Genomic DNA, 27,111 nt, shown 5'->3' with positions numbered 1-27,111 from the left:
AGGCAGAAAGAATGTTGGTTATTTACGTAGGGCTTCTGCTATTTTAGCAGCAAACCTTTTCTTCTGAAAGGACAATGTATACTGTTTTGTGTTTATGGCCAAGTAAAAAGCTTGTACATTTGAGATTTGCATCGTAATAGCCTCGTAACTCAATATACAGCATCCTCAAAAATCTTTGCAGGACTCTGTTTTTGTCTTAGCCAATGCAGGTCTTTTAAAGGCTTTTACAAATCTCTAAAAATCATGCTACAGATTCAGCTGCTTATACTTTTTTTTTTAAATCTGTGTTTTGGTCTTCTTTTTTTAAAACTGAAATTACACGTGGTTCTTTATTAGCTATCAGGCCAGTGCTCAAAATATTTTGATGCATCTCAAACCAAGCTGTGCCTGCAGCTTGAAACCAGAAAAATGTGTGAACGTGTGTGTGCAATTCACACACCGCACGTTTCTCCTGCAAGAATGAAAGATCTTTACAAGCATTCCGGCCTGCTGGATGAGCCCGCGATTCCAAATGGTTTTTAAAGTGTGCCTTTCTCAATAGATCGTAACCATGAGGAGCTATTGTGCGAGTAAAGCACACATTTAGGATCCAATCCTGCATTCCTTAAAGTCAATGGGAGTCTGAGCGTGAAAGGAATGCAGGATTGGGTCCTGAAGCAGGGGAGTAAAACTGTGTGCCAGATTGCTTTGAAAAGAAGAATACAGCACATCCACAGTAGCCACTTTTAGTGTTTCAGATTTCAAACGGCTGAAGTCTGTGAAAAGTGGCTTCTGCCAACAGGCAGTATCATCTATTCAAAGGAATTTGGCATTGATATTTTTTTCTATCTTAAACACCCTGAAAGCCCAAGAAATTCACCCCTCCTTCACAAAGCCCCAGCAATGGCGCATTGTGAGGAGGGGACGAGCAGCGGCCGTGGGGGATGGAGCCCCCCCAGCAGCCCTGGGGCGCCCCGTGGGGCTCCGCTCCCCGGGCTGCTCCCTGCGCACAGGGCTCGGCTCCGCACTGCCCAGGGCTGCCGCGGCCCCTGCGGGCTCTGCGGGAGCTGGGGCACAAAGCCCTAATCCGCAGTCCCTGCGGGTGCAGCGAGGGAGACCGTGCAGAAGCGCTGGGCTGAGCCGGCTGCAGGGAGAGGGAGCCACCACATGCGGGCAAAGGAGAAATGATCATAAGTAAATGAGTCGCCCTGGCAGCTTTTGTTGTCTTCTGGCACTTCTCTAAGCGCTGCGCAGGCAAGTGCTGTCTGCGCAGTGAAAGCAAATCCATCTCCCAGATGGAATCCAGCATCAGTTTTATCCTGAGGTAACTGGATTGACGAGGTGACAGGAATGAGTTCATGTTTTCAATTATTTATTTTCAGTGATTTTCAATGATTTATTCCACATTTGCAAAACTTGTTATTTTTCTTGAAATATCAGATCCTGAAATCATCTAAGGACTTGAATTTTATCTTCCCTATTTCAGAAGCCAGCAATATTCTAGCCCCAGGGTTTGCAGAGGACAGGACAGGTCGGGTGTTATTAGCAGGCAGAGGGGGGCAGCTTGTGCTTTCGAGGAGCATCCGGGTGCTCTTGGCCGTCAGGAGCACCTTGCCCAGGCAGCGAGGCTGTGGCAGGGACGCTGCCCTGGCTCGTCCCAGCTTCTGCTGAGCCTGAGTCACGGCGCGTCCGCCCTGATGGCGCTTGTGCCGAGTGTTGGGGCAGACAATACCCAGGGATCCTCCTTCCTTAGTAGGGCGGCTGCAAAATGTTTGAGCAAATGTTGTGTGTTAATTGTACATGTACGTTCACATGTCACTGTAGTCTGGACTGCTTGGGAGGCTGTCACTTGGGACACTATCGTAAGACCAGTAATGACGCTGTCGCATCAGGCATTGCAAAGACGGCATCTGAAGCTGTTAACAAGCAATTAGGTCCATGTTTGACATTGCTTAATAAAACAGATATGCAGAGTTCATCAGGCAGTCAGGCATGAAAAGCCAGGGGCTGCTGTCTGCAGAAAGCTGTGTGAGTCATGAACCAAAACTTCCAAAAGGCAGAAATTCTTTACTGAATGTCCCACTTAGCGTTAGATTTGTAAAAATCATAAAATAAAGCATAAAAGGAAGAAAAGGGGAAGAAATGCTAACCACAAAAGCTAATTTTTTTTCTGTCTGCACTTCAGGAGCAGCTGTTAGAAAGTATGCCAGGGTTGCATTTGTGCTCCTCTGGAAGGAGAGGGGGACTCTTGTGGGTGCACTTTCCAAGGTGCTGCCCCAACATCATCTGTTCCCCTTGACCTAGTGCTGAGAGGGGGGCAGCGCTGGGCAGCCCAAGGAGGTTCCAGACTGGAATGCTGTGCTCATCCCCATGTCCTCTGTGGAGGCGAAGGGAAGGGAGGGAGGCCCTTTTGGAGAAGCCCCTGCAGAGCGGAGGTCTCCACTGTGTGCTCAGACCTACCCGGGTCTGTCTCCAAAGGACAGGAATGGCAGGTACTCGGATGCGGTTCTGTGCTGACAACTTTGGCAGTTCCAGCCTCAGTGAGATCTGCTGTAACAAAGGAAGCTGCCCTATCCTCAGGAGCGATACCCACAGCTGAGCGCTTCGCTTGCGTTTCATACAGGGATCTTTTAATTACCTTTTCTGTGTAAAATACCCACCTCTTGTTATACACAGCTGTAGCATTTGAAATAAAAGGATATTATTAGTCATCTTTTGCTTTGTTCCTAACTGTCTAATACTAAAACTTTCCTACGTGAAGTTGTGAGAAGAGGAAGAAACCTGAAGTACCGTGATGGAGATCTCAACGCTGGGGCAGCCAGGGCAGTGCCAGGTGCTGGCGGGGTGAGGCTGAGCGCCTGGTGGGGCCCTTGTACCCGAGGGCAGCTCGTGCGAGCAGCGCCAGACGCTGCAGGCTTCTCGCACGACCTTGCTTACTCTACGGTACCAGTAAATCATGAGTATTACCCAACAGTTGCATGTTTTTAATCATCAAAGTATTTTTAATCATCAAAGTACTTAAAATATCGTATTAATGCCTGGCACTTTTAAACTTCAGAGTGCCCTGCGAACGGTGATTGGGCTGTGGCTGCGAGGCGCTGCTGTCTCCTGCCTCGTGAGGGAGGGCGTCAGTGTGTGCGCACCAGTGGTGAGAGGCGCTCCCTGGGTGTCCCCAGCGAGGGCTGGCTCCTGGGAAACCCACGGCCCCAGGCGAAACCCCATCTCCGGCAGCAGCAGCAGCCGGGTCCTCTTCCGGAAGGACCCTGAAAGTGCTTTGGCTGCAGAGAAGGAGGACGTTTTGGTTACTGTTTTGGAGCACCTCCTTGAGATAATAAAAGCTGCTCTGATTCACATTTTGTTCCGTGAGGCCTGGAGCAGCTTTTGAAACAGCACTGGAAAAAAATTTTAGCCCTTCTTGGCTTCCTGGCTGGCTTCTTTTCACCACGCACTGAAGTTTTGTGGAGACTGGAGAGAATAACTGTGGACAGCCTGTGTCAACTGTGGGTCATTCTCCTTTAGCAAGGCAAATTCTCGACTTGCCACTGGCCATCAGACATCATTGCTAAAGCCATGCTGTTCTGCTGCTCCTCACTTGTGCTTTGCTGCACGTGGGATGTAGATCTGCAGGAAATATCATTAGGCATGTTTTAAATACTGAACAATCACACACTGGATAAAATTATTTTATAAAGCAAACAAAAGTTCCGAAAAGTCTGGTTTCCTTAAGATGTTTATCTTGTTTGTGACTTGTAGTCTGTATGGGACTGACGGTGACAGGTTATGGCCGTATGGAAGAGGCTGCTGCTCCTCTGGTCCAGCCATTCCCGCACCCAAGGGAACGAAGGGCCCATGCACCGCGTTGCGCCCTGGCGGTCACACTGCCCGGGAGCCCTGGGAACGCGGCCCAACACCGGCTGCACAGCCGGCCTCTCCATCCCCTTGCGGCCCCGTGTCGGTGCTGACCTTGGGAGAGGCTGGGCACCCGCGGAGCTTGCTGCTCTGTGGTGGTACCTAGCAGAATTTTCTGGAGGGCAAACAGAATATATGTATTTCCTGTTATTTATAAAACTCAGTATGTAGAAACCAGTGTAGTGTAGTTCATGCTGTTTGTGTGATAACTTGCTGTTTCTTGTTTATTACATTATCCTTGAATGCAATTCCTCTGAGGTAAAAGGTTTGTCAATCTTATAAATTATTGTTGATAATGGTAATTATTATGCAAGTAAGCAGCTTACTTGCTTTATGAATTTGGGCAAGTCACATTTTCTTGAATGTATTATGGGGCAAATGGTGTTTTTCCTAGGTTTTAAAAGGTGTTCCCCTTTAAGTGCAATAAGAAACTGTGGCTTTTCTACCACATTGGCTATAAAAGGGAGGTTGGTTGCCTCACCTGGCAGTGGGTTTGTAGAGGCTGATCAGCAAACAGGGGCTCATGGTCCGTGCGGTGTCTGAGCTAGGGCCTGCACTTTCACTGCACTTGAGTGAGTTGACGTTGTTTCATGTTTTAGGGCAACTGGGTGCCCATCACATGTTTGCTGACAGAAACATCTCTTTGCGAGCAGGTCCAGAGCACCATTTGGCCTTATTTACTTTGGGTCATAGTTTCTCACTCCTTCCTGACTATGGAAAAATCAGACCTGATTGACTTCTCTAATGGGTGCTTTGTAACAGGAACAGAGTTTGGGGCATTTTCTTCATCATGAGCACTACCAGGCTCTCCCGTAAGCACTGAGATACAGTGCAGGATCTGTGCACCTCCATGCAGTCCCTTGGGCGAAGCTGCTCTCTGCCCTGGCCTAAGGCATCCTCTTCCTGCAGGAATCCTTCCAGGGCCAGAGTTCAGGACTTCTCCCTAATCATCTCTGCTGCGCTTAGCCATAATGGGGGTGTGGGAGAGTGAGGGCTACAGAGTCACCCTCTGAAATGAGCAGGCAGGTTTTCTGCACTGAGCGAGCCGGTCCCTGTGAGTAATTAGGAAACGCTGCATCAGCAGCGCGGGGAAGACCGGAGAGCTCTCGGCCGGGGTGCGGCCGTGTTCTTTCCACCATCTCAAACCGAAGCATGTGGCCTTGCTGACTCTTGCGGAACCAGCGCGCCCTTTAAAAAGCCATTCTTGGCTCTTTTCTTTCTCTGCCTGCTTCTTTTTACGTTATTTTATTATTCACTCGTTTATTTCCATTGGAGCACCAATTGCACACCCAGCCACACAGAAGACAGTGTTGTGTTTTGAGGCAGTTTCCTCTCCTGGCCGCCGCCGTTGCCTCTTGCGCCTTCGCAGCACAGCCCAAACTCGGGGTGTTTGGAGGACAGCAAGGCCGCCCGGCCACACGAACCCCAAGCGGGACTTCCCTCCGGAACCCTTCCTGCTACCCTCATTGCAGTGGCTGCACCACTTGGGAACAAACCTGCAGCAGCATCTGCACTGGTGGTGCTGCACTATGTCTGCTCCAAGTTAAGTTGTGAACGAGTCCTCCAAAGAATCAGAGTGTGAAGGTCATTTTGAAGCAAATTTATAGCTCTGTAAAGGGCTCTGTTCAGAGTCGTGAGCCTAAAGATTTATAAGTAAGGCAGGCCAGGCAACGGCTTGCTCACCATGTTCGCAGAGGGAAGGATATAAAGAAATTTACTGCTTCCCTGACAACTGCAGTTAGATATTAAGAATAGGACCCTGTACTCTTGCTAGAAGTGTAGTTAAGAACCAGGGCAGACTATTAAGGGAGGTCATGGATATCTTCCATTGGAGAGTTTTAAGAACTGCTTGGATAAATAATAGGGAAGATCTAGAGTTAGTTGCTCCTGTCTCTTAAGAGAGGCCTCATGTCCTCCTAGCAGCTGTTCCAGCCCTGTGTCTTGTTTCTGTGATTGCCTTTCATGTAGAACTGGTCCATCCAGTGAGTCTCTGAGAGAAGATTCATATTCTTCTCAATGCATTGCCTGGGGTAACAGGATCGTGGTCCCCAAGCAGAGCTACCAGGCAGTAAGAAAGACAAACAATAACTGACTCCACCTACCAGCAATATGGAGACAGCAGCCTGTGAGATCTAAAGTCCAAGAATGTGCGCACAAAAGAAGCATTTCCCTCGACCACGACAGTAAAACCGCCAGACAACCACATACAGCATGTGATTTCCCAAAAGTGTCAGCCCAAATCCCAACTTCTTTGTGTCACACACTGTTTCCCAGGATCAGATCGCAGTGGCAATGTGTAGAAGACACTTTTTAGTATTGAAAATTAATAATATTTTCCTCAACATTGTTTATGGAAACCATGGAGAGCCACTCCGCTCTGCCAGCTGCTGGGAGCTCACCAGCCCTGTGACTTAAACTCTCAGCAAGGACAGGCAATGTCTATGGGGGAGGTTCTCATTCCTGGGACGCTAGGAAGTCCAAGCTTGTTCTGTGGAGTAGATGTTTCAGCACTGAATTGGAAGAGGCTGCCTGGGGTCCGGTAGGAAGTCCTTGTCCTGCGCCCGTCCCTGTGGTGCTGCTGTTGCTGTGCTTTGCTGATGGCAACTTAGACGTTGCCGTTGGCTGTTAGGTCATCTCCTTACCAGAGTTGCCAATGGTTTGATGAGAACACCCAAATATTTGGAAACTTTGGCCAGAGAGGAGCCTGGCTGGAAAGGAGCTGAACTGGGCTGAGTCCAGTTACTCTTCCCCCTCGCTGGTTTTATGCTCACAATGTCACTGCCTCCAATGGACCTGCTCCGATGTAGAGAGAGATGCTTCTGATTGTTTGTATATAAAGAACTGTTGGATTTGGTATTCTTGGAATTCCTTTTGTTGACACTTTTTGTTGAGGCTTTCTGGAGTCTTGTGTATCAACTGTACAGAGCACCATCAATTGCTGATGACCACATGCATAGTAAACACAAGCTCAGCCAGTTCCAATGCAATAGCAAATGTTCACACTTGAAAATGCAGTCTCTTGTTTTCAGTACTGTTGGGTGCTTCCTTGTCCTCGTTGCTACAGATCTAGCTGTTGTAGCATTGGTTAATGTATTAACATTTTGAAAGGAGACAGTTACATTAGTATGCTGGTATTTCAGGCTTGTTGCCCTTCAGAGCCAAATACACTGGGTATCTCAAGTAAAGAAAAGAAAACTTTCAATTTACAAATGAGCTTTTCCACCAAAATAACTATCGGAGGGTGGGGCGAGTAGGTTTTAAATTTACCAGGAAGTGGAATCATCTGGGTTCTGTAACCCAGAGACAGAATCACTGGAGACCAGAGATTCTCACCCAGGTATCTGGATGGACAGTCCAGTGAGAAAATGGGCTAGGGCACAGCAGACAGACTTTTGACTTTTTGTCCTGAATGCCTAGGCTTGGGAACAGTACAAAATTCTGACACTAAAATATTTTAACAGGGAGAAGACTACGAGGAAAAGCATTCTACAATGTCAATGGTAAAGTCTACTGTGAAGAAGACTTCCTAGTAAGTAAGATTTCAGGCATTTTTTAAAAATGTTTTTAAACCAAATTGTTATTTTATATTGGGTTGTTTGCTTTGAGAGACGATTCAGTCTTCTGGGGGCTACCTTTGCCTATGTTGGAATTGCAGATAATTTTACCATGAACTCTCTGAGGATAGGATCAGGCCCATGATTTGAATTCATGGCTATGAAACCATGTACATAACTGTCTGTAAGCCATCACAAAGTGTAAATTATGAGCACAAACACTGGAGCCGCTTGGGCTTTGGACTTGAACTGCAGCCACGAAGCGTCGCGTGCCGGGCTAGCGCCCAGAGCAGTGCTGCTACTGGGGAAGAGCGATCACAGCGCGCGGGAGACGTTTTCCCCTGGAGCACGTCACCTCCACGGGCCGTGTTGCTTTGCTACAGGCACAGTTTTAACCATTGCTCTGCGGAGCTGCACTGTTATTACCTAAAAACTGTTAGTCATGGAGGAGCAAGTAATTTTCTCTCTACATAGCCAGAGCTTTTGTAAATGCTGTGCTTTAACAGAGCCTGATTCATGAGAAGAAAAATGAAGCGTATTGCTGAGCTGCGTAGTTCCAAAAATACAGTATTTGTGCAATTAAGGGTGAGGATTGTGCAGGACTTGGAGAGAGATTTGATAACTGGCAGACCATCTATAATTACTAAGATTAAGAGGACAATGTGAATGGGAATTGAAATCGGAGAGGAATTAGCTTATAGAATGAACTGCAGAGTCAATGTGTTGAAATCACAGCACCTTTATTTAACATTAATATAACATTAATTTAGAAGCCTGGGTCTTCAAGACTTACTTTCCATTTCTAAAGAGTATATTGCCATCTTTTTTTTCTTTTTTGCAAAGGAATTCCTCAAAATATATCCCACAACAAAAAAGTTATTGGCACTTCAGAGTGTGGAAATGTATTTCTCATCAACACTATCCTTAAAATCCTGGAAATTACTAAAATGTAAGCTGTATTTGCCTTTATGTGTTATATCTTTGCTCTCAGCCTCACACAGCTGGGGTCTGTTTGCAAGAGCGAGCTGCAACAACCGACCTTATCTGGTCTGTATAACTGCTGGGCACCTCCTGCAGAGCGGGGCCTGCCCTCCTTGGCTCAAGGGCCCCTTTCAGGCTTCAGCACAGAGTCGGTGTCAGTTTTTTTTAAAGTACTTTTGATTTGTGCACAAAAGGTGTTACAGCAAAGTTGATGTTATCTTTCGTTATGAGCAATTTCCACTGCACGGCCATAAAGCTATCCAGAGCACAGATACACCCTGCAAAATCTTTGGCAATAGCTGCAAGGTACATTCTTCTAACAAATAGTTTTCCCACATGTTTGCTCTTATTGAGGACGCAGATTATCTTTCTCTGAATCAGAAGGTTTATTTTGCTCATTCTTTCCAGGGAAGAGGTACTAGAAGTTTTTAGACCTTCTGATGGAATTGTAGTAGGGAAAAGATGCCAAATGGAACTGCCTTGGTCGTCCTTGCGAGAGTGGTGCCAATCTTCTTGTGTGCAGGGTGCTAGTGAAAGCGTTAGGCCTGATAAACCCTCAGCACATGACAAGGATATGACAGCCTCCCAAGTCCAACCCTGCTCAGCTGTAAATTCTGTCAGTGCTTAAATCTAGATAATCTTGACTGGATGTAGTGAATAATCAGATTAAAAACACAAAAATGGCACTTCCCCTCCTGCCGAAGCGTGGTGCAGAGTTGTCTGATCTCTGCAATTTTTAGTAAAGATACTTCAGTATCAAGATTGGATATTACTGAATGGAAACAGTAAAAACCACAACAACTAATCAATAATTTACTTTGGTTCTAGGGAAGTTACTGTCTTCCATGCCACTTTAAGGTAGCGAGGCGAGCGGTATGAAACTTTTGCCTTGGCCCTGTTACGATTTCATGAAAGGAAATAAAACAAATGACAGTTTAATGCTTCCCTGAAAGCTCTTAGGACACAGATGGGTAACTAGCCATAACAGGGACACTGTTCCTGGTGAAGTGAGCAAAACTGAATTGCCTTACTGTATAATAAATAATCCCAGTCAGATGGTCTTGTTCCATTTTGTTGATAAATTGCTGCAAAATCACGGGCGAAGGAAAAATTGCTCAGTAACTTTAATCTGTCTTTCTTTTTCAATGCTTAAATATCATGTAAAGAAATTTAAAAGAAATTTGTTTTTCCTGGAAAAAAAAAAGATTTAAAATTTTTCACCACAGCAACTTGAATCTTAGCTCTGTTCTCTTTTTTTTTTCCCCCCCTTCTTTTTGCTAGGTTTTTTCCTTTTTCTCTTGAGGTAATGACCATTATTGAGTGGGGGTCCAGTAGGGGTTAAGAAATTAGAGAATTTCCCTCTAGGGAGGAGATGAGAGGGAAAATGAGCCTCATGTGACAGATGTTAGTTGCTGTGAGTAGGACCCGAGGAAGATCTGTCATTCTCACCATAAATCCTGAAAGGAAAATGCTCTAAAACCTTCATTTTGCTCAGGCTGACTGTGAAGAGAGACGTAACATGAGTATCCTAGAGACTCTGGGTGTCCCTCGCATGTCCCTGCCCGTGTCATGGCTCCACTCGCCCCACACAGCAGTGCCGACCCTTCCACGCCTGCTGCTGCCCCGCGGAGCTTCCCTCTCTCTGACCATCGCTTGGGGTTTCTCCTGCCCTGCAGCGGTGCGGGGCACTTGCTCAGGTGCCCCCTCTCCTTGCTGCAGGCATCATCCCTTGCTCTGCAGCTGGGCGCTACAGCGCACAGACTGGTTACAGAGAACATGCAGGGCCCCAGCTCCTGGGTATTAATGAAGGAACATTCAGTGACTGTCGGTTCGTGGGAGCAGGGCTTGTATTTTCATATCCTGGAGCACAAAATACAGTGAGACCCTTACCCTAATTTGGGCCCCTAGGCATGGCGGTAATGTAAATATTAATAATGATGAGGCTGTTTTCAGTTTGTGCACATGCTGTTTTCTGAGTCTAGTGGTGCAGGAAAAGGCCCTTGCCTAGGAAGGGAGGCTGAGCTCTAGGAAGACTGTTTTTATTTGTATAATTGAAGCTAGTGTCAGCTGGCGTCAGAGGTTGGATTTTCCGTCTCAGGAAGTGTAAGTGCTTGCAGCTCTCGCCTGGGACGTGAGCTCTGGGATTGTGTGTTAGTCAAGGCCCATTGCAGTTGCAGGAGATGCTCTCAGAAAAAAGAGTCTCCAGCTGAAAAGGTAAATTGTTAAAGCTGTAGCCTGTCCCTTTCATATCTAAGGGTAATCACATAACAAATACAGTTTTAGATAATTGTGAGAATGCTGTGTTTAGAAGATTTGCAATTTAAACTCCTGTTGCAGTCATTGAACAGACAGACATAGGTCTTTATTGTTAGTTTAACAGAGTAATGGAATGAAAGCTGAGAAGGGAATTTGTCACAATATTCCTGATACACAGCAGCCAAATGAATCTGTGAGCATATGAAGCCTCTGGCCATCACTCCAGGTTAGGAAAGAAGATGCTTTCAGGCTGCAGAGCACTGGTGCCACTAAGGAAACATGGACAGATTCAAAGCACATGCAGCCCGAAGAAGGCACACTGCTCTGCTCTCCAGGGCTGTCGGCAAAGGCCGATGGATAATGGTGTCAGCCACGAGCGGGGCAGGAAGGTGCGCGCTGCACCTTGAGCGTGGGTCTCATGCAGCCCTTCCCTGTCCTCCCCTGTCTCCCTCTTAAAGCAGCTCCATGTACTGTTATACCTAACACAGGTGGAGTGTGCCCATGTCCCTGGTTTCAACTGTGAAGTAAGGCTAATTTGTTGGGATATTCTGATTTGAAGTGTTGCACCAAGCCCACACTTAAAATATAAATTTTATCATCTTCATGGATGCTAAAATCTATTGGCCTGTGGTATATTTCACTTTGGACTTGAACCTTAACCACCATAAGGAGTGTGCAGAGCTGGCAGTTTGGATTCAGCTCTTAATTAGAACACCTTAGTAGTGCTGTTCCCTATATCAAGAAGTTACATGTCCACTGAAGCTGGGGGCACAACTCCCATTACCTGGGAGACTTTGTGGGGGCTGGGAGGGGGGATTTTCTCCCAGGAATTTATCCCAGAGAGAGGAGAGATGTTTAAAGCAAGGTACATGTAAGAACTTTGGCATCACGGCTGAGAAAGGTCATGTTGAGCACTGGCAAACTTTGCACACATAGCAAGCTGCAGGTCTGCTAATTGAAAAAAAATGTTGATTTGAAATAAGAGACTAACAAAAAAAAACCTCAAGCCTATAAAAGAACAATACATAGACAGTTAATACCATAAATGAGGTTAGTGGAATGTAGTAGAAATGTGAAAGGTCTGAATTCAGTAAGAGGAGCTCAGCATTTCTGCAGTTGGGTTAGGATTGTTAGATGGTTCCCAGGAATCGCTCTCCAGAACAAGACAGAATAGACAAGCAAACCAAAAGTCTTTGGGGTTTAGTTTGTTTTTTTCTGAGATCTGTCACTGTGGGCTAACTTGCAGTTATCCTTTACTTTACATTTGCTACTGGAATGTTTTGAGGGGTGTGCTGCAATTGGTTTTATGCCAGGTAGTTGTTTCCCTTATTTCCTTTTGAGATGCTGATTCAGAAAGTCAGATTATTTTTTCTATACTGAAAAGTAAGTTAAAATAACTGAAGCACACTTAAAAAGGTAGCTAAAGCTCTTTCTAATTACCTTTAACTCCAGCCAAATACTTGTAAGCAGACAACACTATTTCTTTTTCTATGGGAGACTTAGGGGAAAAAAAATTGTGATCAAGTGGTGTGTTTCCACTTCTATAGTAAATGTTAGTACTAGTTGCTGTGCGTTTTGAATTGAAATCTTTCAGCAACTGTTTTGAATAAAATCCAGATTTTTTTTCAGGAAGATGAGTTCTAACAGCTTCTTTCACAGTGTATATAATAGATGGTAGCAATGAATAACCCCCAGCAAGACTACAGTGTTGTGCACTATACAGTGCTGTGCACTATAAAGTGCTGTACAGTGCGGGTGAAGTTAATAGAGTGTGCGCTGTCTAATGCAGAGCTGAGTTACATCCATTCCTTATTTTTTTTTCTTGATCATATCACTGCAAAGCTTCCACAGCAGTTTACCTAAGAAGATCAAGTAAGAAAATCTTTTTTTTTTTTGCTTTCAATTGGTGAAACAGAAAATGTGTTTGGCAGATGCTGACACATGGATCTCTCTAGGCTCCCCAGAAAGCATGCAAGTATATGGTTATTACCTCCTTAGAGGCTATAAAATGCCTGAATTTGAAGGCAAAATTAGCTGCCAGCAGAATTCCTAGTTTTCATCAGTTTTTGTACGTGGCCTAATCAACTGTTACCTTTGTGCAGGACGTCAAGTCCCTCCTTGCCCTACCTATGCCCTGCAAACATAGAGTGGGACGCCGGGAGAAGCGAAGCTGCTGCGCTAGGGTTTCCCCTGAGTCGTGTTGCCCCACTGGCCACAAGACAAAGCAAAGCAACAGGACAAATTAAAGGATTTCAGGGGAGATGAAGAATAGAGTTTGGGACTATTTTGCTTTAGTTTAATCTGCCATGAGGCTCCCATATCTTGAAGCCTGAGGTGGCCCCATTTTGTTCAATATATTTTAATTACTGCATTTAAATGTGTGTGTAAAAAACAAAGCAACAAGAACTCATCTGCATGAAACCAAATTTCTTAACGTGAACTCTTAACGTGATCCCATGAATTTCTTACATTGTTGTGTCCCATGTACTAAGGGTCCCATGCAGAGAGCAAACAATACAGCAGTGAGAAGACAGATGCTCTGCTAATGGGAAACCAAGGAGGAGAGAGTCTGTGAGGGATTACAGGCAGCCTGGGGTCGGAATACATTATTAGTGCAGCACCCAATCCAGAAATTGGTTTTCAGAATTAAATGTCTGAAGCCTTTTGGCAAGAACTCCTGATCATCTCTCTTAAGAGCCTTCAAAGCACGGAGGAGCGGGAATCTCAATTCCAAGCTGAACCGCCGCATTCAGGGACTCTGCAGTGCTCTAACAGTAGCTGTGCTTATTACAGCTTCGTGCCCTTGTGCAGCAGCCACAGCCTCACCTACTGAAATGCGTAGCCCCCTCGGCCTGTTTGCATAAACCTGCAGCAGGTTTCACACATCCCATCAAAGAAGCAAGTGGTTTGAATGAGATTCCAGGGCCTGTTTCCAGGAGGAGGGTTTTGTTTGGTTGCGTGCAGAGCAGCAGGGAGGCGCAGCGGCCTCTCCTTGGGCACGGCCAGGCATGTGAGGGCGCAGGAGCAACGCGTCTTTGCAGAGATCCGACGTTGCCTAAGGTGGAGACTTGGGGTCCTGAAGCCTTCGTCAGGCCTGCTGCTTTCTGAATGTTTGTGCTTTTGAAAGTGGTGATGAGAACATCAAACTTTAAATGATCCTGGGTAGACAACCAAGATTGGTTAAAGGATTGAGGGCAGACAGGAGAAATTGTTTCTCATAGTAGCCAGTGGGATTATCCTCCGTGCATAATTTGTTCATTATATGCTCAAAATTCATTGTTAATTTCCTTTGGATTTATTGCGCATTTGACAGAAGAGTTCATAAACCCAAAGATTATCACAGGAGGATGCTAACAGGCCCAAATATTCAGGACAGAGGGAGACTTGTTTTCTTCTCCCATTGAAACAAAGACTTCTGGAGAGAGTCACTTGGGATTTTTTGCCTGTTTGATAATCAAAAGTATAGTAGACAGCTAACAAAAGAAAAATTCATGCAGCCAAGCCTTGTACTTTATTTCTACTCTTCTCTTCTAATGTAATTAACATATTTCTCAAGGCTTATTCAGCTTCTCAGAATCTTACATTATATAGATATCATTGGGGAGCTTGATTATGAAGGTCTTGATTCTTGCAGGTTGACTTTTTATTACGCTGAGAGAGAGATAAGGACAAGTAAATATATGGGAGAAAGCATTTTTGAACAAACTAAGGAATAGGGAAAATAATATCAGTTTTGCAATATTCATCTGCCTTCTTTGTGTGTTGGTAACTGTCATCTTATTTCTAACTCATATAAGTGAGAGTAAAGGCTATTGTTTTATTTCAAGCTTTGATTTTCAAAACTGTCCTTTTCTAAAAGCTTTTCAAAATTTTTATATAAGCGTAATCAGAATCTATAAATGAATATTTATTAATGTTAAAAATTGTAGTCCTTATTTGTTATGGTTACATATGGTCTGTAGCCTCATGAAAATTTCTGCCTAGTTTGAGATTGGCCTGCATTTACATTTTCTTACTGGTCTGCCTGCTAAATAGTTGTTTGGTTTTATTTGTTTCTTAATGGCACCCACAAGGACCTTATAAAGTCGGACCAGAAGTAAACCTGGTTTTACTTATGCCCTCATTGACAGTGTACATATAAAATAATGTAACTCTGGTTTGGCTTCTGCACGGGGATCCTACCTGTCAACCCAAGTTATTTCACTGTTTGCCTCAATCTGGTTTTCGGGTTTCTAGGCTGCGGCACAGGCTGTTACGCCCCAAACTTGTCTTCCTCTTCTAACTATGTCAGTAAAGGAAGGGGTGACAAGTGCAGAACAAACCCGCTTCCCTGGAGCTCACTCAGTTTGCAGGCTCGGGGCTCTGGTCCCTCTGCGCCCCGGTCATTACGGCGGCTTTGGGGGTGCTGGCAGTTCATCGCGCAGCCCTTCTGCCTTGTCTGCTGTCTGCAGCAACTGGCACCTCTGTCTCGCTGCACACACAAGATTTGTGAAGCTTAATATTTTAATCAAGTGATTCAAAGACAGAGGTTACCCATTTTAATTAGCATTTTAAAACTTTGTTTGTAAGCTCTGCTTTTAAAATTGAAAACTTAGCACAACAACCAAGTCTGAATTCTCCAGTAACAGAAGCAAACACAGCAAAGCTTAAGTTCACAGGTGAAACATAAAAATGTGAAGAAAGACATTTATTCGTTACCTATAAGCAGCAGTGACCACAGGGCTACCGTCATGTAGAAAAGCGGTGCTGCTGAGATCCGAGACTAGAATTCAGACAGATATAAAGGGTGAGGAGAGCCTAATCCAAATGTCAGCTCTTACTGAATCAGACAGTTTCACATTTGGCCAAATCAACGCTGTGATCAGAAAAGAGAACAGTGCAGTGGTAAATGAGAGTTCCCTGAGCCCATAAAATATTTTATCACTGTAGACTTGGTGCCATTTTATAAAATCTTCTTAACTACGTAATCCAGCTCTGGATGTGTTTGACAAATAACAATTCTCTTGTTAAGAACAAATCATGGTTTTAATTTAATAGGGTTAGTCATAAAGAGTGATTTTTTTTTGTCAGCAAAACTCTTCTTTCTGACAAGCAGTGTAATTTATGACAATCTAGTTAGCAATAAATGACATTAATCTGACCACTAAGCCATTCTTTTCTTGGGGAATAATGTTCTTTCTAATCAATAACTGGGTAAATGCGCCTTTGCATTCCTTATCAAATGACAGCCAGATGGTACTGGTAAATTCATTCCAGCAGGATTTTGGAATTAGCTAGGTTTGTACTATTGTTAATCCTCTGCTGTCTGCTCTGCTAGGACCTGCCCACCTGTTTCCAGTAACCCCAGAGTTCACAACCTTGGGAAATAGTCTAGCCAGATGGTTACTCAGATATAGTGCTGCCAAGAAGCATCCCAAGTAGAGAGGGGCCTTTTTTTTCCTGCCTCAGTAAGATGAAGAAAAAGCAAATACTTGGACACGAGTGCTGCTACCTGAAAGTGGGGAGATGTTTTTATGTCTAGACTTGCATGCTAGCTCCATTACACAGTTTAGGATAATACTTTGCTGAATACTTTGCTGAAACAGCCAGCTAAAATAGTCTGTCCACCTCTGTAGTTGTTCCTGAACACTCTAGACTGTTACAGTTTTATAAGACTGAGATGTATTCTTTAGTGGGTAGCAAGCAGGGAGCTGTGCCAGCTGCAGTAGCATCATTTACTGACTAGCAGATACATAAAGGTATCTTAGACCCTTCTCTTCATAATCGCTTTTGTTGCATAGCAACAATAATTTGCCCTCCAACCTATTGATCTGAAATAACATATAATCCCCTCACACCGATAAAAAGGAAAACATATGGCAGCTTTCGGCTGTGAACCAGTAGCTTTTGAAGTGAGGGGATAGTTAATCCCCACTAAATCAAGGGGGCAATGGCACAAGGCGTGCGCTCTGTAGGCTGAAGCTGCAAGGATGCATTAGATGCTCTGAGCCAGTTAACCTGGGCTCTGGCAGCAGTCCGGTTACCTCTGGCCTCCCGTTCTATGTCTTTTCTCTTAGGTGACCACAGTACTTTTCAGATGAGCTTTGCTATGACTTTAATTGCTGAAATTAAACATGGCTGTGCAGTCCTATGCAAATACCCAGGCACCCCTTCCCTCTGGCAGGAAAGAATGCATGCACAGCAATTAGATTATAGGGGACTGTAATGCGTAAGGGTAAAGTTCAGCCACTGCAAATACCAGTTTCAAAATTAAATAGCTGGAGTTCCTCAGGCCAGTGCTACCCTGTAGGGTAGTTGTCTGGTAGGTCAGTCATCTGACCTGATAACCCTGATGGTGTCTTTTTTTTCTAATGTGTCTCTAAACCTGAGGTTGAAAAGGACTTTGATAGCTGAAACAGGACCTGCTTTAGGAACCCAAATTTGCAGTTGAGATGTAAAACACTCGGGGAACTCAGAGCTTTGGTGGCAAGTGAACAGAGGCAGCTCCCTGCAGACGTGTCCCTGCCACCGAGCGCGGGAGGGCCCTGCGGGCAGCCCTGTCCCTGAGCTGGGAGGCTCCCTGCCTCCCTGCCGCCCTGAGCACACGCTCCCGGTCAGCTCTTACCTCTCTGGGGTGCATCACTCTGGCCTACCATGCAGAAGGAGCCTCAGCTCCTAAAACTGGACTTTCAGAATCACAAGGCAATTAAGTCCTGGCTCCTGGATTTTTGTCTTCCAAAACTATTGTATTGTTACTATAATATACACTATAGGCTGAAAAATAGCACAGTGTTTATGTCAGAGCTATCTTCTATGGCTAGAGAGGTGGCTTACTAATAATTCTTTCCTTTCTGTCATTTGAACAGTATTCAGGTTTTCAGCAAACAGCAGACAAGTGCTTTGTTTGTGGACACCTCATAATGGAAATGGTAAGAGACCTAAATTCCTCAGCGTTGGCTGTATTTCTTTTGATGTATTTCAGATAGTGCCCTTTGGCATATTGTGCTTTTCCTCTGACTGTTATTGTGTCTCCCATACTGTCAAGAGAAATTTTTAAATTCAGGAAGTGTCATAAATAAGCTAAAAAGTTGTATTGCTATCAGATAGGTTAGGTTGGGCTTTCCTCCCTGCTACAATGATGGGAGGCTGCTGTTCTGCAATGTCAGGTTTTCCTATCAATAAAAGATAGCCAACTATAAATTTTAATACCAAGGAGGACAAAATGCAGAACAGCTTCATAGCAGAACATGGTAAAGAAAAAGAAGAGGCTGTAAGACAATGAAATAGTGAGAGCTGTAGCCAAGGGAGCCGGGACAGACTGTTGAGAGGGTCATGTCCTCATAGCCCTGAGTTTGTTGCCAGCTCTGTGACTTGCTTTATTTACCTTCTGCCGCTTGCTCCACCTCTATATTTTTTCTTTCGCATCTGTTAAAATGCACTACAGCCACTGTCATTTGCATGCAGCCAGGAGATAGTTACTTTTATTATAAAAAATAAAGGCTGTTGGTTGGACCAGGTAGTTCTGACATCATCTCACTGGTGAAAGTATGATGAATTTAGACTGGGCTTTCTAAGCAGAAAATCCTAAACAAAACAAAGTAGACTGCACACTGAGGAAGTGCAGATCATGATATATGTACTATTATCATAATATATTGAGGTTTTCCTCTTGCTATAAAACATGTTTCAGCATCAGCATGCCTAATAGAAGTAGCTATTGAGTTGTGAACATGGAGGTTCAGTAGAAGCTGGAACAGAGACTTAACTAATGAGGATTGTGGCTCATATCCTGGCACCACTGGTGGACAAGTATATTGTTCGTTTTAGCCCAAGAGCGAAATTCTGGAGTTGTGTCATGCTGGGAGGGGAGGGTTTCTGACTGGCGTGCTTTGAGACTGCCCTTAATTGCGGGATCCCAGGCAAGGGTCCATGGTAGCTGAGTGCTGTAGTACAGTAGCTGCAAGTTTGGCAGGTGCTCACTGCCTTTCTCCCATCACTAAGTGCACTGCAGCACAAGGAAATAGCCCTGGCAGCGCTAGGAATTAAGCGCTGTTATTTGGCTAATTCCTTCCCTTTCCTTCCTGGGAGCAAGCAGCTGAGCGCTGCGCGTGCCCTGCAGCGGCACCGGCGCACGGCTGGGGAGCAGAGCCGCAACGTGGCGGCCCGACGCTGCTCAGCGGCCCCTCGGGCACCTGAACGGGCAGCTGCTCCGTGCTCACTGCTGCAGAGCTTGAGCTGGTGCGGCCTGGATAGAAACATGCCCAGAGAAGAGGATTTTTTTTTTTCCTAAAGAAGCCATTTTTAATATATTGGCCCTGTAGAACTAAGACTTGGGTTTTTAGCTTGTTTTTTCACATTCTCTCTCTTTACTGAAAGTCTTTTTATAAAACTACGGAAACAATAATTTATTGGTTTTAGAAGGGCCCCTGCTGATAGATTTGCAGAGTGATAATTTCATCCTAAGTGCATTTCTCACCTGCCTAATAAGTGCATTATTAAGAATCGGATGCAGCTGGGGGGGATTCGCATGTAGTTGTGCATCTGCTCATTTTATTTTTTGCCTCCTAAGATATTACAGGCCCTTGGAAAGTCGTACCATCCTGGCTGCTTCCGCTGCGTGGTATGCAACGAATGTTTGGATGGAGTCCCCTTCACTGTAGATGTGGAGAACAATATTTACTGTGTCAAAGACTATCACACGTAAGTACACAGGTCTATTGCATATTTTGAAAAAAGGTAATTAGATTACTGTTACAAGCCTTGCAGTAGTTTAAAAAGTGTCTGTTTGTTTGATGTCCTCTTTGTTCTAGAGTCCCCCAGAGCTTTGTGTATTTATAAGGCTTTGTGTACTTAAGCTATATTAAAGATCATTTTGTTGGTCCAGAGTGACATAGATGTGCCCAGTGAGGCTGCAAATCAAACTGTGTCAAAGTGGGTACTTCTATGGTCGTTGCTTCTCTACTTAATTTGCTAATTAAACCAGGCTAATTCTGCAAGTGATGGTAGGCTCTGCCGGCTGCTTCCAAAGGCCAGGCTCCGGCACTGTGTTGTACGTGGTACGTTAACCTGGACAGGACAGCAGACACGTAATTAGTAGCTAGTGTCAGAATGATTTTAGCCTCACTTGGCAACACATTTTTGAGGTTTAAATGATTATTGTTGGGCTCTTTTCTGCTCCCTCTCAAAGCCCCTGTGAATTAGCTTCTGTCAACCAATAACACAGCTTATGCAGTGAGAGTAAATCACTCTGCACTCAGCCCTACTGGTTTAATGGACCACGTGGCAAGAGCACAGTGAATGGTGGCCCAGTAATTGTCATAAAACATAGCTGTGGGTAAGCCCAGTTGATTTATTTGGTTTAATAAGTATATCCTAGCCAGTATCACCCTCTCTTGTATTTCTTCTTGACTGACGACAGTCCCTAAGCCAGGAGCTGCTTTCAGAGAGTCCATGGTAGACTATAAATGGCTTTATGAATAAAGGAAAGTAAAAGAAATGACATATGCCTAGAGAAGTCAGGAAGGCCTAAGCAATAAAAACGTGTGGTAGATCAGATTCTCTTCCAGATCTCATTTTCCTCAAATTTCAGTAAAATTTTAGAGATATTTCAAAATGTCTGGTTCTCTACATTTTGCTAAAAAGAAGACATGTCCCCCTCCCCTTTTTTTTAAGAAACTTTGATTGTGATTTGAACACTTTCTTCTTGCATCATAGGGTTTTTGCACCAAAATGTGCTTCCTGTAACCAGCCAATTCTACCAGCACAGGTATGTGTTAACATGCACTCAGTAGCTCCCTCCTCTTCCTCTTGCTTTGTACAGAGCCAGAGGGGGCATTGCATGGCATGCACCCTCCACCACTGCATATCATGCTCCATTTGTCATTATTAATTCTTTTAAATGGCCAGGTCTCAACTGCATTAAAAACTTCTGAAGTGTCTACCCTGCTAAAGGGGAGTGAGGTGAAAAGCGCTAAATTTCACTGGGTTTTGTGTTTAACAAAGCTCCTTTTCTGAGTGTAGCTGTCCTAATGCTGACTCATCTGATAGTTCCCGGGACAGTCTCCACCTCCCTTCCCATGGAGATTTCATAGGTTGGTTCGTGACTAGTACTGCAGGTGCTAACTTGTCCACAGCTTCACTCAGACATAGTATATGTCATATCTGAACTGGAAACAGTGCAAGGAAAAAAAATAATGAGCTCTGTCTTGAGAGCAGCTCACAAAAGGAGTCTGCAAGGTTACAAGAAGGGTATGGGCTGCTGTGCAGGGCCTGGGGCTCGGCCAGGAATTACACAACCCCACTGCCCCCCCAGTGCTGAGGCTTTGGCATGTACACACAGTGGCCTGCCAGGCTGGTATGTAAATCCCTGTGGGGTGCGTGTGTGCATGTGCAAGAGAGCTGTGCACCAGGATACAGTCCTGGAAAGATCAGGCAAGGATGTCTATAAGGGGAAGTTACCCAATCAGCAGGTCATAGTTCTTTGCTGATAATTTATTCAAATCCTGCGTGCCTTTGAAAAATAATTGGATTTCAAGAGAAATTTATTTTGGCTACGCTTCCTAAAGGTGCTCAACAACCCAGATAGGGGAGATATCCAATTGCTGCTGCACTGAAAACAGTGGTACGGTGTTATGTGCTGTGGGGACAAGACCCTGAGCTGTCACAGAGCTCCTCTACACAGGGAGAGGAGTTTCTGCAGGGAAAGAGCCTCCCAAAGCCACAGGTTGGGCACTAAAAGAATATTGACAAACACAACTCAGAAGCCCAGTCTCACACGCTGTGCTTTCCAAACAGGGCTCTGAGGAGACCATCCGAGTGGTGTCGATGGACAAAGACTACCACGTAGAGTGTTACCACTGCGAGGTGAGTGTTGAGCGTCCGCGCCCTGGAGCACCTGGCAGCTTTGCAGAGGGTGTGAGCAACGGCCCTGCTGCACGAGGCAGGGTGAACGCAGCAGCGACCTGGTAGCCAAGCTGCAAGTGGTGCTGTCATCTCCACTAGCATGAAATTAGTTTCTTTATTTTCAGTAAACTGATTTCAAAAGCTGACTGCAGGACACTTAAATATTTATGGAGGCAGAGACACCAAGCTGTGGAATACGTTTGTTTCAAAGGGAGAAGGGCTGAGTTCAGTCTTAGCTCTGTGTCAGGCAAACAATCTCTTTAATTTGGGATCAACCACAAAATTCCCCTTTACTATTGGCTTGTCTGATGCAAGATGAACCTATTGCCATCCAGTTGCCAGTGTGACTTTTGCTAGCTCCAGAAGCAAAAATGAAGCAAACCTCCTTCCATGCACAAGAGGATTTTATAAAGAGAGTTTTTAAATGAGGAAGAAAAGAACAAAATTTAGGGCATCTTGAAATGTGTATGAACCTAAATGTGAGGAAGAGTCAGTCCAGTCAGCTATCTCTTTCAAATGGAGACCGCTGATACTTCATAATTTCCTGTTAATTTTTAAGATAGTTTGGCAGAGAAAATCTAAGCATTTTTAGGAGCTAGCTGTGCTTCCCTCCTCCTTTCCCCATCTATTGCTTTGTGCAAGCTTCATCTAAGATGACAGCTCCCTCCCCTTCCCTCTGAGCCTATCGACTTTATATTAGAATGTCCCAATGGGGGTTTATTTCCAGTTCTATTTCGTTATTCAGCTCCCCATTCTCCTTCCAGTTTGAGGCAAATCAAGCTGCCTCCACAGCTGCCCAGATAGGGAAGTCATTACTGCATTACATACAGAAATTAAGAGGTTAGCCTTGTATTAAGAGGGGGTAGATTGCTGCCTAACAGACTCAAATTAGGCTCTCAAATTGTACACACTGAGATATGGATATTTCCAAATCCTGCTAGTTAAAGTTAGTGCCACTATTTTAGGTATTCAAATAGACACTTTACAAAGGTCCAATCTCTAGGAAAACTTAACCATCATCAACTGCTAGCCATGCAAAGCAAGGAATCATTATGGAAGCTTTGCTGCTTTTCCATTTTTTCTCTTTCTTGCATTACTACTTAACTTCTATTTTGAAGCTCAAGTCAGATTGCAAGTTAATGCTTGGTCTGCTTTTGTCTACTTTGCATCAGCCTTTGCTAGATAGAGACTAGAATAGGATTCAGTGAAAATAAATGCTTGACCCAGGCCAAGGTAATGCTATAGACTGTCCTGTTAGATTTCAGTGATGACAGTTTGCTTAATACTCTTAGACAGTCAATGTCCATCTACCACAAACACTTAAGGTTGCTGCCTTTACAGGTATCAAGGGAAGCTCTCAGGATCATGCAAGACAGTTCAGCACTGTTAGGACTTACCTGAATCACTCACTCATCTAGGATGTCTGTTTTTCTTCTAGGATTGTGGTTTGCAGCTCAATGATGAAGAAGGTCATCGTTGTTACCCATTAGAGGGCCACTTGCTCTGCCACAGCTGTCACATTAGGCGCCTTAATATTAAATTGCCATCACATCCACCTCCAAGCTACCCAATGCATGTCACAGAACTCTGAAGGACGTTTTCCATTTACCATAAGCCCTGTAAAAGAGAAGACATCTAAATATTACTTTCACATTCCCTTAAAGATGAGATGCGTGTAATAACCATCTAAACCAGCTATTTATTTTTTAAATCAAAGGTGAGGGGTCCTTTCTGATCTTGTACATATGCATTCTTCTATCTAGACATTTTCACCAAGACACTTTCTACTTGAACAAATAATGCACCACTAAGCTGTAACTGTAAATGGCAGCATTTCTAGGAACGCTGTTACAAAGGGCTGTTCTGCGCTCCCTATTCACTTCCCTTCAATGGAGGTTTTGCCCAGGTAAGCAGTGTAGAATTATTACCCAAAAGTTAGCACCTTATCATATCGCAGCAAGCACGATAAGATAAATGCTAGCATTTTAGCTAGTTTCACTGCATTCTGGTCTTAGAGAATACAGTCTCATGTTTTTTTAAAATTTAAGATTCCCAGAGGTAGTAAATAGTAAATTAGTAGTTTTAGCAATGACAATTTTCAGCGTGAGTTAAATAGCAGTATTTTATGAAGACGCTTCAGGCCAACTTTCCATCCTGCTTGGTTCCACAGTCATCCAAAGACTATAGCTTGTTAAAGAAATATGGCAGGTATCTCAATATAGAAACTACATAATAGAAGAACATACCCCTTTGAAGAGCTAAAAGATTGGTACATGGAGGGTTGTAACAGCTGAAGAAAGTTACAGACCTCTGTTATTACCTGTCATGTATAAGAGTAACCATGGTTTCAAAACACATTCATATTGCCTTGATGATTTGGCACTTACTAAAAAAAAAATCATTTTTAAAATCTATTCTTTTGTTAATAGGGTTAACAGCCCCTTTGGCTATGCAAAGTTTCACTTGTCTTTATGCTACTCGTTTTATACAAGACTTCATTTGTTACCAACCACTTTACAATTGTATGTTGAAACATTATAAAAAGAGGGGCAGTGGTTTTGTATTATCCTTGCAGCTTTGTGTTCTAGATGTGCTTTTGAACTGATTACAGTGATTGTCTTCATTTGAAAACAAAGTACAGTTTAGCAGAAATAATAATTTAGAAAGTCAGACAATTGAAACATTGGTATTTTATAACAAGTATTAGATGTACATAGAATGTACACACGTTCCTATTTTGCATAAGCTTTTACAGTAACCTCAGAGCTCTGGGGAAATATATGTCTTCCATATAGGAAGTTAGATGAATCTTTTTTATGGTTTGTTTTCTACCATGTGTTGATGATTTACATGCAAATCACACATCTGTATGTTTAAAAAAATTCCTTGCATTCTCATGAGAATTGATCCAACCTTCCTGAATTTATATTTTAAATAAATCCATCATTGCTGTCTTTAACTGTATTCAAAATCACAATAAAATAAAATTCTTCTGCTCTAGAGGAAGTGGAAATACAAGACCAGATTCTCAGCATGTGGAAATGGAGACACTTCCACGCCAGCTCACAACAAGTCGAGAATCTGAGGAATCAGTTCTGAAATGATCACGTGTTAAACTCAACACACAGACTGATGAAATGACTTGACGTATTTGGCAAGGCCATTGCCACTTAGTTCCTGTGTTCTATTGATTTTTTGAAAGCCATTTCTGGTGCTGTTGAAAAGTGCAAAGGACATCCAAAAGACACTAATTCTTAAATGGAATAATTAACTCCCTTAACGGAACTGTCTGGTAGTCCTTTTTTGGGGAGGTAAAGGGAGGGACTGGAAAAAATCCTGTTAAATATTTTTTTTTCTCTTAGGAAGAAACAAAGGGTATATTTTCCTGAACTTTTGCCAAACTTCTTTTGGCCTAGATTCACCCGTCCTACTGAGTGCTCCTTGGCAAGTCACATGCCCCTTTAAGCAGTCAATTTAGTAATTAATATGTACCAGTTTATAATTAATATATTTAAGACCCATGTTTTGAAGGAGTTACAGTGCAACTAGTGTCCTGCTGCTGCAGTGCAGCCTAGGAGGCCTGGCCTGCAGAAGGGTGAGCGCTGGGAGCCTGGCAAACATCTGTGCGCAGGCGCTGGGCCCACCTCAAAGGAGGCTCAAAGTGCACGTGAGCCTCACATGCCCCAGCTGCAGATTCCAACACGGGAAAAAGTTGCCTTGAACTGCATTATATAGATAGGTCCAATTCCTTGTGGTTATTACATAAAAAAATACCAAATGGAATGTGTCAGAGCTGCAAGATAAACTTTTAGCACCATTTATAGTGTAATACTTTTTGATTTAAGGAAGCTGCTTTGGACATTTAGCTTTGAGGCATTTTTGTGTGCTTGTCTTTACAATGTGTTTTACGGAAGCCAATTCAAAAAAAAAGGAATGTTAAAAGACACAGATAGGGTTTGAGTCTGCTCCTCTGAGCAATTCATCCCATAACAGATTTGATATTGAAAAGTGCTTTGCTCAACCAGCAATGGGAGCAAAACCTGTGGAGTCACAGAAGCCAGAGGTGAGACATTTACTGTGGGTGGCTTTCAGAGCACCCCCTGTCACTCTCCTTCAGCCAGTCACCCATTAATTTGTCTGTCTTCCTTATAATTCTACTCAGTTCAAATGTGTCAAGTATCATCACAAGAAACTATCTAAAGCTCCATACAGAATAAGCAATGTGCTTAAAAACAGAAAGCAGCAGTTTTTCTCCCAGTATTTTTCCAGACAGGTGCATTCTGTTACTGTACAATAAAATACAGCTTTGTTTTTCCAGCCTCTAATAGGAAATCTGGTGCTTGAGTAAAATTTGTCAGTTTTTGATCAAGGAACAGAAAAAAATAAACTAATAATGGTGTGCTGTACTGTGTAGTGTTAGGGGCAGTTTCTGTACGTTTTACCTCCTGTCTGGAGAATTATGTAAATGAGAAAGCTTCTTTTAGTGGTTTCCTTAGGGCGTATTCTTACATTAAATCAGTTCAACACTATCACAGACTTTCTAGAATTCATTTTATGATGTGATTAGTCGGCAGAAGCCTTGTCTATGTCCTGAAGTTTCGAATATTTCCATAAATTTACTACAGTAACAACTTAGTCTCACTTGTACAGGAATACACCCTGCCACCATGGTAAGGCAGCCTTAAACACCCCACAGGACGTAGCTGTTCAAGGAGATGCACAGTCCCTAGTGCACTGCAGGACGAGTTCCAAAGCAAGGACCAAAATAATAATTTGTAAACAAAAGACCAACACATTCAGATAATTGAGCATTCAAAAAGGGGTTGTTTGGGTTTCTTTTCCTTTCATTTGTGCAGAGGTTGTGTGTGTGTGTGTTGTAAGGTGGTGCTTCAGAAGGAAAGCGTGGCTAGAGGAGCTCTTTAAGACCAGAAATTCCAGAGTAGTTAAGTAAACCAAAGCTCTAAAGGAGAGAAAAGCTGCTTTCTTGTGTTTCAAGAAAAGTTGAAAAGTTTGTGATTCATCCTGTAACTAATGCCGTAACTAGAGTATATAATTTGACTTAAATTAAGTTTTCATTTGAGAAATATTTTCATTTTCTTTAAAAGAATATAGTTTTCTTCCAAGAACTTGGACCAACATTGATTTCTATTTTGTAGTAAATATATAAATTCCCAGTTTGTATATCATGTAACTAAGTTTACATGCTGCAAATATACATTAGTTTAACTATTTTTGTATATATATATATATATATACACTTGTAAAACCTTTCAATGTGCTTCTGTCATTTAGTCTTCAGAATTACTTGTGGGTTTTTTGTGTTTCAGTGTTTGATTCCTTTGATTGTTGAAGAAAAAAAATGGGAAATGTAGATTTATTTATCTAAAGAAGAAGCTACTTGCTATCATCCTAAGTTATTTAATATTAAAGTCAGAAGTTTCACTTAACCTTAGATGCTATAATCTGCTTTTTTTCCAATAAAGACATTTTGTAGTTATGTTTGATTTTGTAATTTGTTGTATACAAGTAAATATTTTTATCAAGGTGGGCA

General features: G+C 43.4%; 1 protein-coding gene across 2 annotated transcripts in view; it reads left to right on the top strand.

Annotated features, from left to right (window-relative positions):
- The window catches only part of WTIP (WT1 interacting protein), a 69,767-nt gene extending 43,100 nt beyond the window's left edge, over window positions 1-26,667 (top strand). Inside the window, exons 3-9 of one of the 2 annotated variants that reach the window (XR_003248906.1) lie at window positions 7,350-7,417; window positions 17,525-17,587; window positions 19,228-19,358; window positions 20,373-20,424; window positions 21,453-21,521; window positions 22,999-23,466; window positions 24,562-26,667. Coding sequence is in view for 1 of the 2 variants with exons in the window: in XM_026036516.1 (XP_025892301.1) it covers window positions 7,350-7,417; window positions 17,525-17,587; window positions 19,228-19,358; window positions 20,373-20,424; window positions 21,453-21,521; window positions 22,999-23,151 (536 nt within the window). In the remaining variant the exon portion in view is untranslated. Of the gene's footprint in view, window positions 1-7,349; window positions 7,418-17,524; window positions 17,588-19,227; window positions 19,359-20,372; window positions 20,425-21,452; window positions 21,522-22,998; window positions 24,020-24,561 lie in introns of those variants that run through there. The other variant, XM_026036516.1, reaches the window with a different exon arrangement.
- Window positions 26,668-27,111: the final 444 nt, after the last annotated feature.

Source organism: Nothoprocta perdicaria, unplaced genomic scaffold (assembly GCF_003342845.1).
Source record: "Nothoprocta perdicaria isolate Ctin4 unplaced genomic scaffold, notPer1 scaffold_18, whole genome shotgun sequence".
NCBI classification, from domain to species: domain Eukaryota; kingdom Metazoa; phylum Chordata; class Aves; order Tinamiformes; family Tinamidae; genus Nothoprocta; species Nothoprocta perdicaria.
The sequence above is the reverse complement of the archived record's forward strand: the minus strand, read 5'-3'. Positions and strand labels throughout refer to the sequence as shown.